We start from the raw sequence: 13691 nt of genomic DNA, 5'->3' as shown, positions 1-13691 counted from the left end.
ATCAAAAGAAAAAGGCAAGTGACCAAATATGAGGTGCCAAAAAAAATCCAAGAAAAGAAAGTTTTATAGTACATAGAGGATGACATGCGGGTCCCATTTATTAGCAGCGGTCTCACCGTTTGAGAGGCGGCACGGGATCGAAAGAAAAAGGCAAGTGACCAAATATGAGGTGCCAAAAAAACTACAAGAAAAGAAAGTTGATTGCACATAGAGGATGACATGCGGGTCCCATTTAGTAGCAGCGGTCTCAAGGTTTCCAAGGCGGCACGAGATCAAAAGAAAAAGGAAGTAGCCAGAAATCAGGGGGTCAAAAAAATCCAAGAATAGAAAGAATTTTGGTTCATAGAAGATGACATGCGGGACCCATGATCTTGCATCGTAAACGGCTCGATCGGAGAGCGTTGAACGAGATGGCGCGATCAAGAAAAAAACAATGTTAGAGAGGCTGCCATCTGGGCCCTACATCCCTGGGCGGTGCGGATTTGCATTGACTCGGCCGGCGAACCCGAGAATTCGCAATGCACCATGTCCCGGGCCACCATAGGAGACGTTTTGGCCGCTTTCGTCGGGCTAGGTGGCCTCAAAAACGAGAAAAAAAAGTTTTGACATGCACCACGGAGAGACCCAAAATCGTCGGCCATGGTGCACTAGCAACCACGGCGTGACTTCAACTTCGTCGGCCATGGCAACTTTTCTTGTAGTGTTAGAAGAGTGGCAAGCGGTGGAGATGGCCTCGGCCCATAGCGGGATTTGTACTCCGCCATCATAGATCTTGCCATATCCATAAGAGTCCGGTTCTTCCTCTCTGCAACACCATTTTGTTGAGGGGTGTATGCAGCGGAATATTGATGTCTTATCCCCTCATCACTAAGAAAATCATTGAGTGTGTAGTTCTTGAACTCGGAGCCATTGTCACTTCTTATTACCAATATAGGAAGGTTGTGTTGTCGTTGCACCTAGGTGGCAAAGTCAATGAATATTTGTTGAGTCTCATCTTTCTTCTTGAGAAAATATACCCAAGTATATCTTGAATAGTCATCAACAATCACCAAGCAATATTTCTTCGCACCAAGACTTGCATGGGCGGTAGGACCAAAGAGATCCACATGAAGGAGCTCCAAGATCCTCTTGGAAGAGATAATGGTCTTGCTTGGGTGCGGAGAGTCATGCATTTTACCTTCAACACAAGCCCTACAAACACGATCTTTGGCAAAAGAAACATTGTCCATTAGTCCCACAATATGGTTGCCCTTGTGAAGACTTTGCAAAGTTCTCATGTTGACATGGGCCAAGCGGTGATGCCACAACCAACCCACATCCGCATTTCCGAATAGGCACATCGCACTTGACGTGGTGGCCCCCGAGAAGTCCACCACATACAAGTTATTTTTGCGATACCCAACGAAAGCGACTTTTAGAGTCTTGCTCCACAAGAGGACCACAATATCATTATCAATAAATACGGGTAAACCCATCTTTCCAAGGGCGGAAACGGACAACAAATTGTAACCAGGGGTTTTGACAAGCATGACATCCGCAAGAGAAATGTTGGGTGCAACCACAACCTTGCAAAAACCCAATACCTCGGACGTTGAATTATCGCCAAAGGAGACAGTGATATCAAGAAGGTTAGGCCTTTTGAACCTCCGGCGGCATAGTCCTATATGAGATCAATTCTTAGATTTAGGTACCCATTTTTCAATGGGTCCTCTTTTGTTAGCAACAAGGGTCTTTGGGACACAAATAGACCAAGCAATATAACCATCATAAGGGCCCACATATTTTGCATAAACATCACCATAATAATCTTTGAATAAAACATAGTGAGGGTTAGCAAATCCCGCATCATCATCATTAATGGTTTTGGCCTTTGGGGCATCACCATTAGTGATAACTTTCTACTTTTCTTGTGCGGGTTTGGCCTTCTTCTTGTTTGCCTTCTTTTCCTTGGCATTAAAACCAAGGCTCTCCTTCCCATTGTTTGACCTTTGCTTACTCAAGAGGTCATCTAAAGAAAATTTACTTTGGCGAGAGGAGGCCTTAGCAAGTTCATCCTTCAACCTAGCATTTTCCTCAACAATATTTGCATGATCACAAGTAGAGGTAGAGGAGCTAGGCACAGCATATTTAGAAAGCCTAATTTGAAGTTGCTCATTAGACTTGGAGAGGAGAGAGTGTTCACTCTTCAAGGCTTTGTGAGCCTTGTCTAGTTCATCTAGATCCTTCACAAGTTTCTCATGATCAACACCAGATTTGGCCTTTTCCTTTGTAAGCACTTTCACCTTAGCCCTAGCAAGATCCCTTTCTTTAGTAAGCTTAGAAATTTCATCTTGAGGCTCTTCAAGAGTTTCTAGCCTCTCTTCAAGAGAAGCTATAGTTTCTTGTCCTTCCTTAAGGGCATCTTTTAGATCGGATATTTCAAGAGAATCCTCTCTTTCTATTTGACATTTTTTATCAAGAGTATCATCTAGTTGAGCTAAACGAATCATGAGAGCCGAAATATGCTTTTTTAGTGTCACCTTTCAAGTTAACAATAAACTCATCGAAATCAAGCATTTCTTGTTTCATTTTTAAGCTATTAACATGTTAGGCATAGAGGGGTAAGGGGATGATACCTCAGAAGATTTAGCCATGAGGCAACTTTCTTCCTTCATGTGAATATCCTCATTGGGGGATTCATCTGGAGATGAAGAGTTGTTGGAGAGGGAAGCAAGAGCAACCAATCCATTGGAAGTTTCATCTTCATCATCATCATCATCATCATCCCCGGATGTATATTCTTCTTGAGTTGATATCACAATACATGTGTCGAAGGAGGACCTTGCCATGAAGCAATGTGCATTCTTGATGTGAGGGTTCTCATTGGGGGATTCAAAGAGGGATGAAGAGGAAATATTGGTGGTGGCAATGGCGGCCACTTCCTTTGAGGTCTCTTCTTCATCACTACTACTATCATTGTCATCAGAAGAATACTCTTTCTTAGTCATTAACACAATCCTTGATGGCCTCTTGTTCTTCTTATTCTTGTTGCAGAATTTCTTGTTGGGGGCATTTGAATCTTTGCTCTTGTCCTTGGGAATGAGCCTTCCACCATGAGTTTCTCTATGCTCATAGGGGCATTCGGCTATGAAATGGCGCTTGTCACCACAATTGTAGCAAGATCTTGCTCTTGGGCCTGAGCTCTTGAACCCGTTTGAGTTGTTTCTCTTGATGTTATCTTCATTTGCCTTGGATAGATCAACCGAAAAGGTATTTGCATGGAATGCCATGTGTTCATTGTAGTGGTATTCCAAATCTTGCGGATAGGACATGCTCCAAGATGTCCTATATTGTTCTTGAGTGTTCACTTCTTCCACGGTATTGACCGTCAAGACAAGGTTTGTACCACTTGTCATTCCAATAGCACGATTGCAAGAATCTTGAGAGTTTTTTCGGCCACCTTGAGAGCTTGCAACTCGTGCACCACTTGTTGGGAGGTGAGAGAAGGATAGCTTTCTCTCCCAAGGAGACTCTTGACATCAATGGGTTCAAAAGGCATCATGCAATCAATATACTTGTCCTTGATCCAAAAGTCATTAATATGTTGGGCACCCACATTCCGAAAAGCATCGGCAATGGTGATAAGCCTTCTATACATCTCTTGATGATCTTCATCCGGCAACCTCATGAATCCTCCAACTTGGTTCCGAAGAGCACTATACTTGTTTCTCTTCATGCTTTCACTTCCCGTGAATCTTATGGACAAACCCTCCCAAGCTTCCTTGGCGGTTGTGAATTTCCGAACAAGGGCCAAGTCATTTGTCCCCACACTAGTTTGAATCATGTGCAAGGCAATGGAGTTGAGTTGGTTATCAACCTCTTCTCTTCTAGTCAACCTTTCGGGGTTGTAAGGCTTGTAACCTTCCAAGATGATTCTCCAAAGTTCATTGGAGGCACTGCAAACATGAGAGCGAAACTCCAATTGCCATGTACTAAAATCTTGATCATTAAACTTGGGTGGATCACCCCTAGTGTTTATATGAGGATGGGGAACCGGAATATCGGGAGAGCGGAAATGTAGAGCAACGGTATTGTAGCTCGCACCCACACTTGTTGCCCTTTGAGAAGCATTGGGGTTTTTATTTTTGTCTAAGTGATCACCATCCAAGGGCTTGCTAGAGGAGGGTAAGACCGAAGCATCTCCCTCTTCTAACGCACCCTTATCCCTTTCCTCTATGACGGGGATGGCGGAGGAACCGGCGACATAAGCTCGGAAAACATTAACTTTATACTTTCCATATGAGCTTCCATGGAGGAACTCAAAGATGTTTCCATCGACTTGAGATCTTCCATAGAGAACGGCTTCGCGGCCCCTTCCGTACCATCATCGTCCGGCATACTCTTAGGCGGTTAAGCCCGAAATAAGAGTCGAGGCTCTGATACCAATTGAAAGGATCGTATGCCGCACCTAGAGTGGAGGGTGAATAGGTGCTAACCAATTTTTAGTTCTTTTTCAATTTAGGCTTGACACAAAGGTAAATTCTCTAGATATGTAACTATGTGAATTTACCTATATGACAAGGTCAACTACTAAGCAATATATATCTCGACAATATATAGGGGAGATAATAAGGATAGAGGTAACCGAGAGTGGAGCACGCAGAGACACAGAGATGATTCCCATAGTTCCTTCCTTTTGATAGGAAGTACGTCTATATTTGGAGGAGTGTGGTCGCTACGAAAGCCAGACCAACGCCACGAAGGCTTCACTCAGGTCTCCTGTGAGCAACACCACGAAGGCCTAGCCCACTTCCACTAAGGGATTCCCTCAAGGCGGAAACCGGGCTTTTACAAGGTTCTTGGGGCACACATCCACAACCGAATTGGAGGCTCCCAATATTTGTAACAATACAACAACAACAACAACAACAACAAGAACAACAAGAACAAATCAACCACAAACAACTAGGGTTTCCAAAAGAGGAACACTAGCAAAGGGGCCCTCAAGCATATGAGGGGGAAATGCAAATCGCTTCGGTGAAGATGTAGATAGGAGTCTTCTAATTCGATTCTCCAAATATCAAGAGCTTTGGATGGTTGGAGGAGGAGATCTTGTGATTCTTGTGTTTCTTGAGTTGCCTCTAATGGTGGATGAACTTGGCAGGATTGAGCAGCTTGGGGAAGAGGAAGAAGGTGGGTATAAATACCCCCTCCAAAATTGAGCCGTTGTAGGTTATTTGGGGGCGGATAATCCGGCTTAAGTAAGGGCCGGATTATCCAGCCATCCCGGATTATCCGGCCCTCTGGAAAAGTCCGGCCAAAAATCCGGCCTGGATCTGAGAGCCTCGCAGAAAATTTCTTAGCCGATTTTCAGGGGCCGGATATTTTGCAAATATCCGGCCCGGATTATTCGGCCTGGTAATATATTCCTGCTTCCTTTTCTCGTGTTTCTCCACACAAATAAACCCACACACACACACATATATATATATATATATATATATATATATATATATATATATATATATATATATATATATATATATATATATATATATATATATATATATATATATATATATAAACTCCGCACTATCTCAACACACATTAGTGTATCACATATATTGTCATCAAACATTCAAAGCTATAAACCGAGAGATGTTCTTTCAGGAAGATCCTCTATGTCGGCTCATCGGCCTGGAGAAATAAGAAGCTCAAGCCGCGCGACCCGAGCTCGGAGTGGCTCCATCTGCCTTGGATAACAACGACACACTGCAGCCGCCGCTTGGGAACTCTTTGGGCGTGCAGAGCACCACCTACACACAGATACCTCGCAGAGCTTCGAATCGACAAAACCCAGGGTCCTCCTTATCCTCATGTTCATCACCACGACCATAAGGAGGAGGAGAAAGCACGAATCGAATCCCCGCATACGAGCTTTATTGGATTGGACAAGATCTTCGTGCCACTTCCGTCTCTATTTCCATCTCCCACCATGAGAATACCTGGAGCAGAGAGAGACAGAGCATCTCCAAGCTGCAGCTCGTCGGCAGCCAGAGCACCTAAGAACGCGGCATAGCGCCAAACAAAGCCATAGAGGCCAAAACGAAACCTAGACTACAACTACTATGTACACTGGCACCTCCCCTTTGCCAACTTCGTCCGGCCATGTCGCCAGATAGCTCTGGTTCGGCCCGGATCCTCGCCAGCGACTCTCAAAGGAAAAAGGAGCTAGGGAGACAGTGAATTCTACTTTGGCTCTACTTTGCCAAGTTTTGCCTATCTCCCTCATGATGAGGAAGACAGTGCGCCTTGCGCTAGAGTCTAGCGATTGTAGTCTTACTAGGTGGTTCAATGATTTATTTACAATTTTTGTAACTTTTAGATCAATTGTGATGATTATTAGAAATAGATTGACCGAGTTTGTTTTATTACAAGAAAAAACAAACCGGCGCAATGCAATCGGACCAGTAATCTGTTTGGTTGACCAGCAATGCCAAAGTGTGCTGAGGTTAATTGTCGGCTCTTGGTGGAGTAGTACGCTGTAACCACCGGCACGCACCTCCTCCTAATTACGGCTCCGGTCACGCCCGGCGCGTGACGAAAAGGTCCCCGCGGCGGCCCGGACAACGAAAACAGCACGCGGGAAAGTAACTGCCAGCTCGGACACGGCCAATGCCATCCATTGCTCCGGATCGCCAACTCAACCACGCCGTTACAACACACGCACGAGGATGTACAGCTCCAGCTACTGCCGTCGTCACCCGACCTACTGCCGCCGTGCGTCACGTTTGAGGAGGAGCCGCCGACGCAACCAGGCTCGGCGCCGTCGGAACGGGATGAGGAGGGGACGTGCTCATCGTCGGCATTGCTGCCGCCCGCGGCCTCCGTCGTTTCCGCGTCCATTTTCTCCGTCGTGGTCGTGCCGCAGACGGCGATCCATTCCTCGCCGCTCCAGGTCCAGTCGGGCGACTCGGTGGACGCCAGTGCGCGGACACGGTCGGCGGGCACCGTCGTCGACGACGAGTCCTCCTCCCAGAACCAGAAGCCCTGGTCGAGGACGCTCTTGGGCGAAACCCACCGCTCGATCGGCGCAGCTTTGGAGTTGGAGGTGGGATTGGTTTCCGTGGATGCGACGAACGGGTGCTGAAGCAGCTGATCCGCGGTCCACCTCTGGGCGGGGTCTCTGACCAGGCACCTGGCGAGGAAGTCCTTCCCCTCGCCGGAGAGCCACGCGGGGGCCTCGGGGACGTCCTCGGAGCGGGCGACGTGGTGGAGCGCCGCGGCGGGGCTGCTGAGCCCCGGCCACGGCGCACCGCCGGTGGCCATCTCGATGACCGTGCACCCGACCGCCCAGATGTCCGCGGCCGTGCCCTGCGCCTCGCCGCGCGCTGCCTCGGGCGACAGGAACATCGGCGTGCCGCTGATCGCCGCCGCATTACTGTTGCCGAGGTCCTCGGCCTCCACAGTCCGCCGCGCGCACCCGAAGTCCGCGAGCTTCGCGCGCCCGTCCGCGCCCACAAGCACGTTCCGCGCCTTGACGTCGCAGTGCGCGATCCCGGAGCCGTGGACGTGGGCCAGGCCGCGCAGGACATCGCCCACGCGCGACCGGATCAGGGGCTCCTCGCACCGCCCGCCGCACCGCCTGATCTCGTCCGCCAGGGACCCGCCTGGCGCCAGCTCCAGGAACAATTCGTAGCCGCTACCATCCGATGCCGCCGACACACCGGACCCCACGCACGACACCACGTACGGTGAGCTCAGGGCGGACAGCACGCTCTGCTCTCGCAGCAGGACGCCCGCCAGCGCCATCCCCACCGACTTCACCGCCAACACGTCGCCAGTGACGCGGTCCGTGGCGATCGACACCGTCGCCGACGCTCCGCGGCCGATCACCGGACCCCGCTGCCAATCGCCAAGAATGCCCATCCTTGCAACAATTGATGGAGCTCAACCTTCCACTCCTTGTTGCTTCTTGTCGGTACTAGCTAGCGGTCTTGAAGAGGCGATTGCAGCTGGATATGTGGAGCTGTGTTTGCTTCTGCCTGCCTTCTGGTGTTTGTATCCCCCTCCCAATATTTATACGTACTACTACTACTACTACTACTGTATAGGATGATGCTTTGGCATTGGAATGTGCTAAGTGTTTGGCTGTCCAACCAAAGCAACAAGGCAAACAAAGGGGGTGAGAGACTCCAAGCTGGCACAAGGAGATTCTCCACTTGGCTACACATGACTGGTGGAGGCAATCTTGGGGAGATGGCACAAGGAGCTACTACCTAACAAAACATTAGGACTTTGGGATAATTTTTTTCCTCTTTCTTTGTTATATCATCATCTTCTTCTTATCTATTATCATAGACACACAGAGGAGCAAAGGGACACTTGTCCATGTTGCCGTCAGGTTTTGCCAAGCTCATGTGGCTGGAAATGCCTTTTGTTTTTAATTCATGTCTTGTGTATTCTGGTTGAGTTGAGTACCTGTATACGTTAAGCAATACTCTAGATAGTTGAGGATTGGGTATATGTCTGCATTCCAGAACAAAATATTTATGGCCTCATAGAAGCAGTTTGAAAGATTTTGAAGGACAAGTGGGCAAACACAAAGTTAGTTGTGCTATACCGCTCATTACGGCTTGAACATGGAATTCCTCTCCTACATGCCTTTCGCTTTGGTTCTTCCAACGACCTATTGGACTAAAATGCATGTCGAGCTGCAAGCAAAAGGACGCAGTTATCACCACAGTTGAAGCATCGCCCAATTGCTTGACAGGTCTCCCTTTCTCTCCACAAGTAACCTTTGGCTTTGCACTCAAGGATTGTCTAGATTATGTTATCATGTTTTATTTGTGAGGCCAAAGCGGCAAACAAAATAGGTTAGTTATCTTCCTCTTTCAACTTCATGATGCTGATGCTTATACCTACTGCGCCTGCATTCCATTTGTCGGTACAGAATATAAATACAAACTATCCATAGGATATATTCATATCCCTGATATAATCCTACATTATGCAGTTAGTTGCTTCTTCTGGTCAGAAGATTGAATGGACGAATACTGAAGCCAATCGCTATCAGTACCTCCATATTCAGCGCATCTATTCATTTTTTGGGATGAAATTACTCGGTAATTAGGGAGATACATTATTGTTTCGTCATTTGTTCAATCAAATGATAACGTGAGGTCCTACTATACACACCTTCAAAACTATAACCGGGTAAGTAAGAGAATAAAACCCTAGCGGCCACCTGTCCCCTCTATATCCTTCTAACAATTCACAATTCATGCCTCCTCTATTTCCTCCTAAAGTGGTGGGACGGTATGGAGACCTCGAACCTGCGCTCTGCATTATTGTTAGGCTCTAAAGTTAGAGCTTGGTCAACATAAGACGAGGTTACGGTTGCTATGGTGGTATTGTGCGGAACAAAAAAAAAAGGTTTCGCCGTCTCCTTAACCACCTCATTGATGGCAATCTCATTGGTTGGTGTTAAGTAGGGCGGGGAATTGTCTACTTTCTGCTCCCTTTGGAGTAGTGTATCTTGTTTTGTCTATATGTGTTGCAAGTTTGGTGTCAGCGGGTTCAAGGGTTCAATAACGACAACTTAGGCCCTTGTGCCATGGTCCTTAAGGACACGTGCACGAACACTTCACGCTTGTCACAAGAAAGTCAGAATGGCTCCAGGTAAGGGAGTGGCGGCAGCGACACGTCAGCAGCTAGCTCTGACGGGTGGTAGTGATCGTTAGGTGGTCCAAGGACACTGATGTAATTTTTTATTTCTATTTGGGATGCTTTGTACTGTTGGTGAACTTTTATATTAGATTTGTATATCTCGCAAAAAATGAAACCTTACTGTATCAAGTACAAACAAACTGCTCATCTCCGGAGAATTGCATGTAAAGCCCACGCTAAGGTCACAAGGGGTTAGTATGCATCCTCCAAAGCCAACATATTGAAGACTGATCGCAGTCCACGCAAGGTCAGGTATACCACAAACCACCGGTCCCGAAGGAAGACTAGTATAATATTGGGAGTCTCATATGAACCTATTGTGAAAAATGCATAAAAACAAAATTTTAAAATATCAAAAAAGTCCATCTTGACGAAGACATTCACTTATCGTCAAACGGTGTGTTGGACGGAGACATTCACTTTCCATCTTGACGAACCGACGAGCAGAGCGCTCTGGGTCCATCCTGTCCATCTGCAGCGCTTCGTTTGTAGGAGTGAAAAGGATGAAGCGACAGGAACATAGAGTAACTGGTGTGAACAGTACCATCATAGAATAGTGCTACCCTACACCAAAAAATTTGCATCAATCTCGAGGAACATGTCAACGGCTGGATAACACACGTACCCATGCCAGCGTGTACAAAATCCATTCTCTAAAGTACTATGTCCATACATAAGTTTTCTAAGAAAAATAACATTGCTATGTGGCCTGTGTAAAAAAATCCCATGAATAATAATGTTGAAGCATCACAATTTATTTATTTTACAAGAGACACACAAAAAACCCATGGATCTATTTTGAAAATGCATAAAAATAAAAATAAAAATGCCAAAAAATTCTGAAATAAAATTTCATGTGTATTCCGAACATGCTATGTTCTCACATAAGTTTTCTAGAAAAATAACATTTCATGTGGCATGTGTCAACAGACAAAAAAAATTCCCATGAATTGTCATGCTTGAGCATTAAAAATTTATCTTTTTTTATAGGGGACACAAAAAATATTAAATTTTTCGGAAAACTGGTGAAGGGGACATAGAATATGTAGATGTACATACAAAATTTTATTTTTTAACATTTTGAAATGTGTTTTCACACAATGTGTTCAGAATTGGATTTCTGAGTCCCCTGGTTCCTACTAAATTTGAGCAATGGTTTTGGTCCCCGCGTGTTTTTTTATTTATTTCGGATAAGTTCTTCCCACACACCATCCTTGAGGGATTTGACAATTGTCCACATTTCTCTTTGCAATTTGAATATTTGGCACACCATGCGTCACTGATATGTTGATATGTGGTGATGGTGTGGCAAATAATCAAATTCCAAAGAAAAATGCTGCAATGATCAAATGTCCCCACCATCCTCATTTATATATTTTTATCAGCCTTGATTTTGAATCCAACGAAATCTGCTTGAAGATCAGGGCGTGCAATTAAATACTCGTCTTAGTTCATCACTCGTAGTACAGCCAGTACATATTGCTATCTGGTTCCGATCCGGGACGTTCTACGCTAGGATACCATGTGAAATACAGCACGCAGAGCCACTATTTAGGCCACGGCATTTTAGTCGTGTTCTTTCCTAAAGCAAGTGTCTCCTCTGCTTAATTATATACTTACTTATAAAATCAAAGGGCCGCTTGGTAGAACCAACTGCTCTACCCGACCTAGGGCGTAGAGGGGAGGGAGGGGGTGGTGTGCGGTCGAGGCGGCGGACGCCGGCGGCAGGGCGCCATCGTGCGCGGGCGAGGGGAAGAGGCGGCGGCTAGGGTTAGGGAGACCGACTCCTCAGGGAGTCGGCAATAATGATGATTATTATTGTTTGCCTTTTTTTGTCTCGTTTACAACTTGTATATAAAGAGCTAAACTGATAAAGATTAATGGGCTAGTCCACTAGTTGGGCCCACGGTTGGACCCCCTCCTCACGTATCCGATACCGGTTATAACATCTCTCCCCGCCTATGCAAACAGCTCGTCCTCGAGCTGGTAGTCGGGGTAGTGCAGGCTGAACTCATTGCGCTTCTCCCAAGTGGCCTCCTACTCCGGAAAACCTTCCCACTGCACCAGCAAGTACCAAATGTCGCGACGGAGCTGGACGCTTTAACACCTTCGCCCGGCTCGGTAGGAGACGGCCATCCGCGATCGGTGGTAACGCCGGCGGTGCTGCAGGCGGCTCCCCATGGTATGGCTTTCAGGAGTCCCACATGAAAGACATCATGTATGCGAGAGCCTGCTGGCAGCTGAAGGCGATATGCAAGTGTTCCCACACGCTCCAAGATGATGAAGGGCCCATGTAGCGAGGACCAAGCTTGCGCTTCGCACACGGTTCAAAAGACTGGGTGGATCGATGAAGAAGGCGCAGCCACACCCAGTCTCCCACCGCATAGTCCACCTCGCGATGATGGCCCTCGTAGTAGTGCTTGACGATCTGCTGGGCCTGCATGAGACGTTGCCGCACCTCGGCAAGTATCTCGTTGCGGCTGCGGAGAAGCACGCCCGCTGCTTTCGTCTTAGTGGTCGCCGGGTCGACTGGCAAGATGGGCGGTGGTAGTCGACCGTAGACCACCTCAAATGGCGTAGCACGCAGGGCGGAATGGTAGGAGGTGTTGTAGCAATATTCCGCCCAAGCGAGCCAATCCACCCATGCGCGAGGACGATCACCTGTAACACAGCGTAAGTACATGGCGATCACTTTGTTAACCACCTCGGACTGACCGTCCGTCTGAGGATGGAACGCCGTGCTGAACCGGAGCTTGACGCCCGCCATCTTGAAAAGGTCACGCCAGACGTGCCCCGTGAACACCGGATCCCGATCACTGATGATCGACGCGGGAAATCCGTGGAGGCGTACGATGCCGTCGAAGAAGGCACGAGCGACGGACATGGCGGTGTACGGGTGGCCGAGCGCGATGAAGTGGGCGTACTTGGAGAAGCGGTCGACCACCGTGAGGATGACGGATTTGCCGCCCACCTTGGGGAGACCCTCGATGAAGTCCATGGAGATGTCGGCCCAGACCTGGGAGGGCACCTCCAGCGACTGCAACATCCCCGCTGGTCGTAGCATCTCCGTCTTGTTGCGCTGGCATATCTCGCAAGAGCGCACCCAGTCCCGGACCAAGGCCCGATCACCGGGGATGTAGAAGTCGGCGCGGAGAAGGTGGAGGGTCTTTCGGACGCCCTCATGGCCGGACGAATGGGCCGGCAGGAGCACCTGGTGCCGAAGATCGTCATGGTCGGGCACGAAGATGCGGCGCCCATGCAAGAGGAGCCCCTCAGCCTGGCGCCATGGCGACTCCAACTCGCCTGCCTCCAACTGCTGCCGCAGGAGCTGGGCATCGGGCGCCGCCGCAGTAGCCTGGCGGATGGTGTCGAAGAGGGCAAAGGAGGGGCCCGAATGGATGCACAACGCTGTCTCCTCGGGTGCGATGTCCTCGTTGGCAGCGTCGCGGCGAGAGAGAGCGTCGGCGACGGTGTTGAGGCGCCCCAGTCGGTACTCCACGGTGAAATCAAAGCCGAACAGCTTGCTGATCCACTGATGTTGCGGCATGGTTGAGAGCCTCTGATCCAGCAAGTACTTGAGGTTGTGGTCCATGCGAATCTGGAACGAGCGCCCCCAAAGGTAGGGACGCCAATGGCGCACGGCCTGCACCAAGCCGATGAGCTCCTGCTCGTACGTGGTGCGAGCTTGAGATGACGCGCGGCGAAGGGCCTGCTGAAATAGGCAAGCGGCCCATCGCCCTGGTGGAGCACGGCACCGAATCCCACTCCGGATGCGTCGCAGTCGACGATGAACATCCGTGCGAAGTCCTTCATCTGGAGGACGGGGCCCGTCGTGAGGGCCCCCTTCAGGGCCTCGAACGCGGCGGTGGCCTCATCATCCTAGGCGAGGCGTCGGGGCGCAGGAGCCGCGTGAGAGGTGTCGCGATGATGCCGAAGTCCCGGATGAACTTCTGGTAGTACCGGGTGATACGTCTCCGACGTAT

General features: G+C 48.6%; 1 protein-coding gene across 1 annotated transcript; it reads right to left on the bottom strand.

The window, feature by feature from the left end:
- Nucleotides 1-5754: 5754 nt before the first annotated feature.
- Nucleotides 5755-8075, bottom strand: LOC127325943 (mitogen-activated protein kinase kinase kinase 18). The gene has a single exon (XM_051352765.2). It carries the CDS (start codon nt 7906-7908, stop codon nt 6382-6384), a length of 1527 nt encoding a protein of 508 aa, XP_051208725.1. The 5' UTR covers nt 7909-8075; the 3' UTR covers nt 5755-6381.
- Nucleotides 8076-13691: the final 5616 nt, after the last annotated feature.

This window comes from Lolium perenne, chromosome 6 (genome assembly GCF_019359855.2).
Source record: "Lolium perenne isolate Kyuss_39 chromosome 6, Kyuss_2.0, whole genome shotgun sequence".
NCBI classification, from domain to species: Eukaryota; Viridiplantae; Streptophyta; class Magnoliopsida; order Poales; family Poaceae; genus Lolium; species Lolium perenne.
The sequence above is the reverse complement of the archived record's forward strand: the minus strand, read 5'-3'. Positions and strand labels throughout refer to the sequence as shown.

What these genes read in the sequence shown, in the direction of transcription:
- LOC127325943 (XM_051352765.2), bottom strand. Translation starts at nt 7,908, where the DNA reads ATGGGCATTCTTGGCGATTGGCAGCGGGGTCCGGTGATCGGCCGCGGA.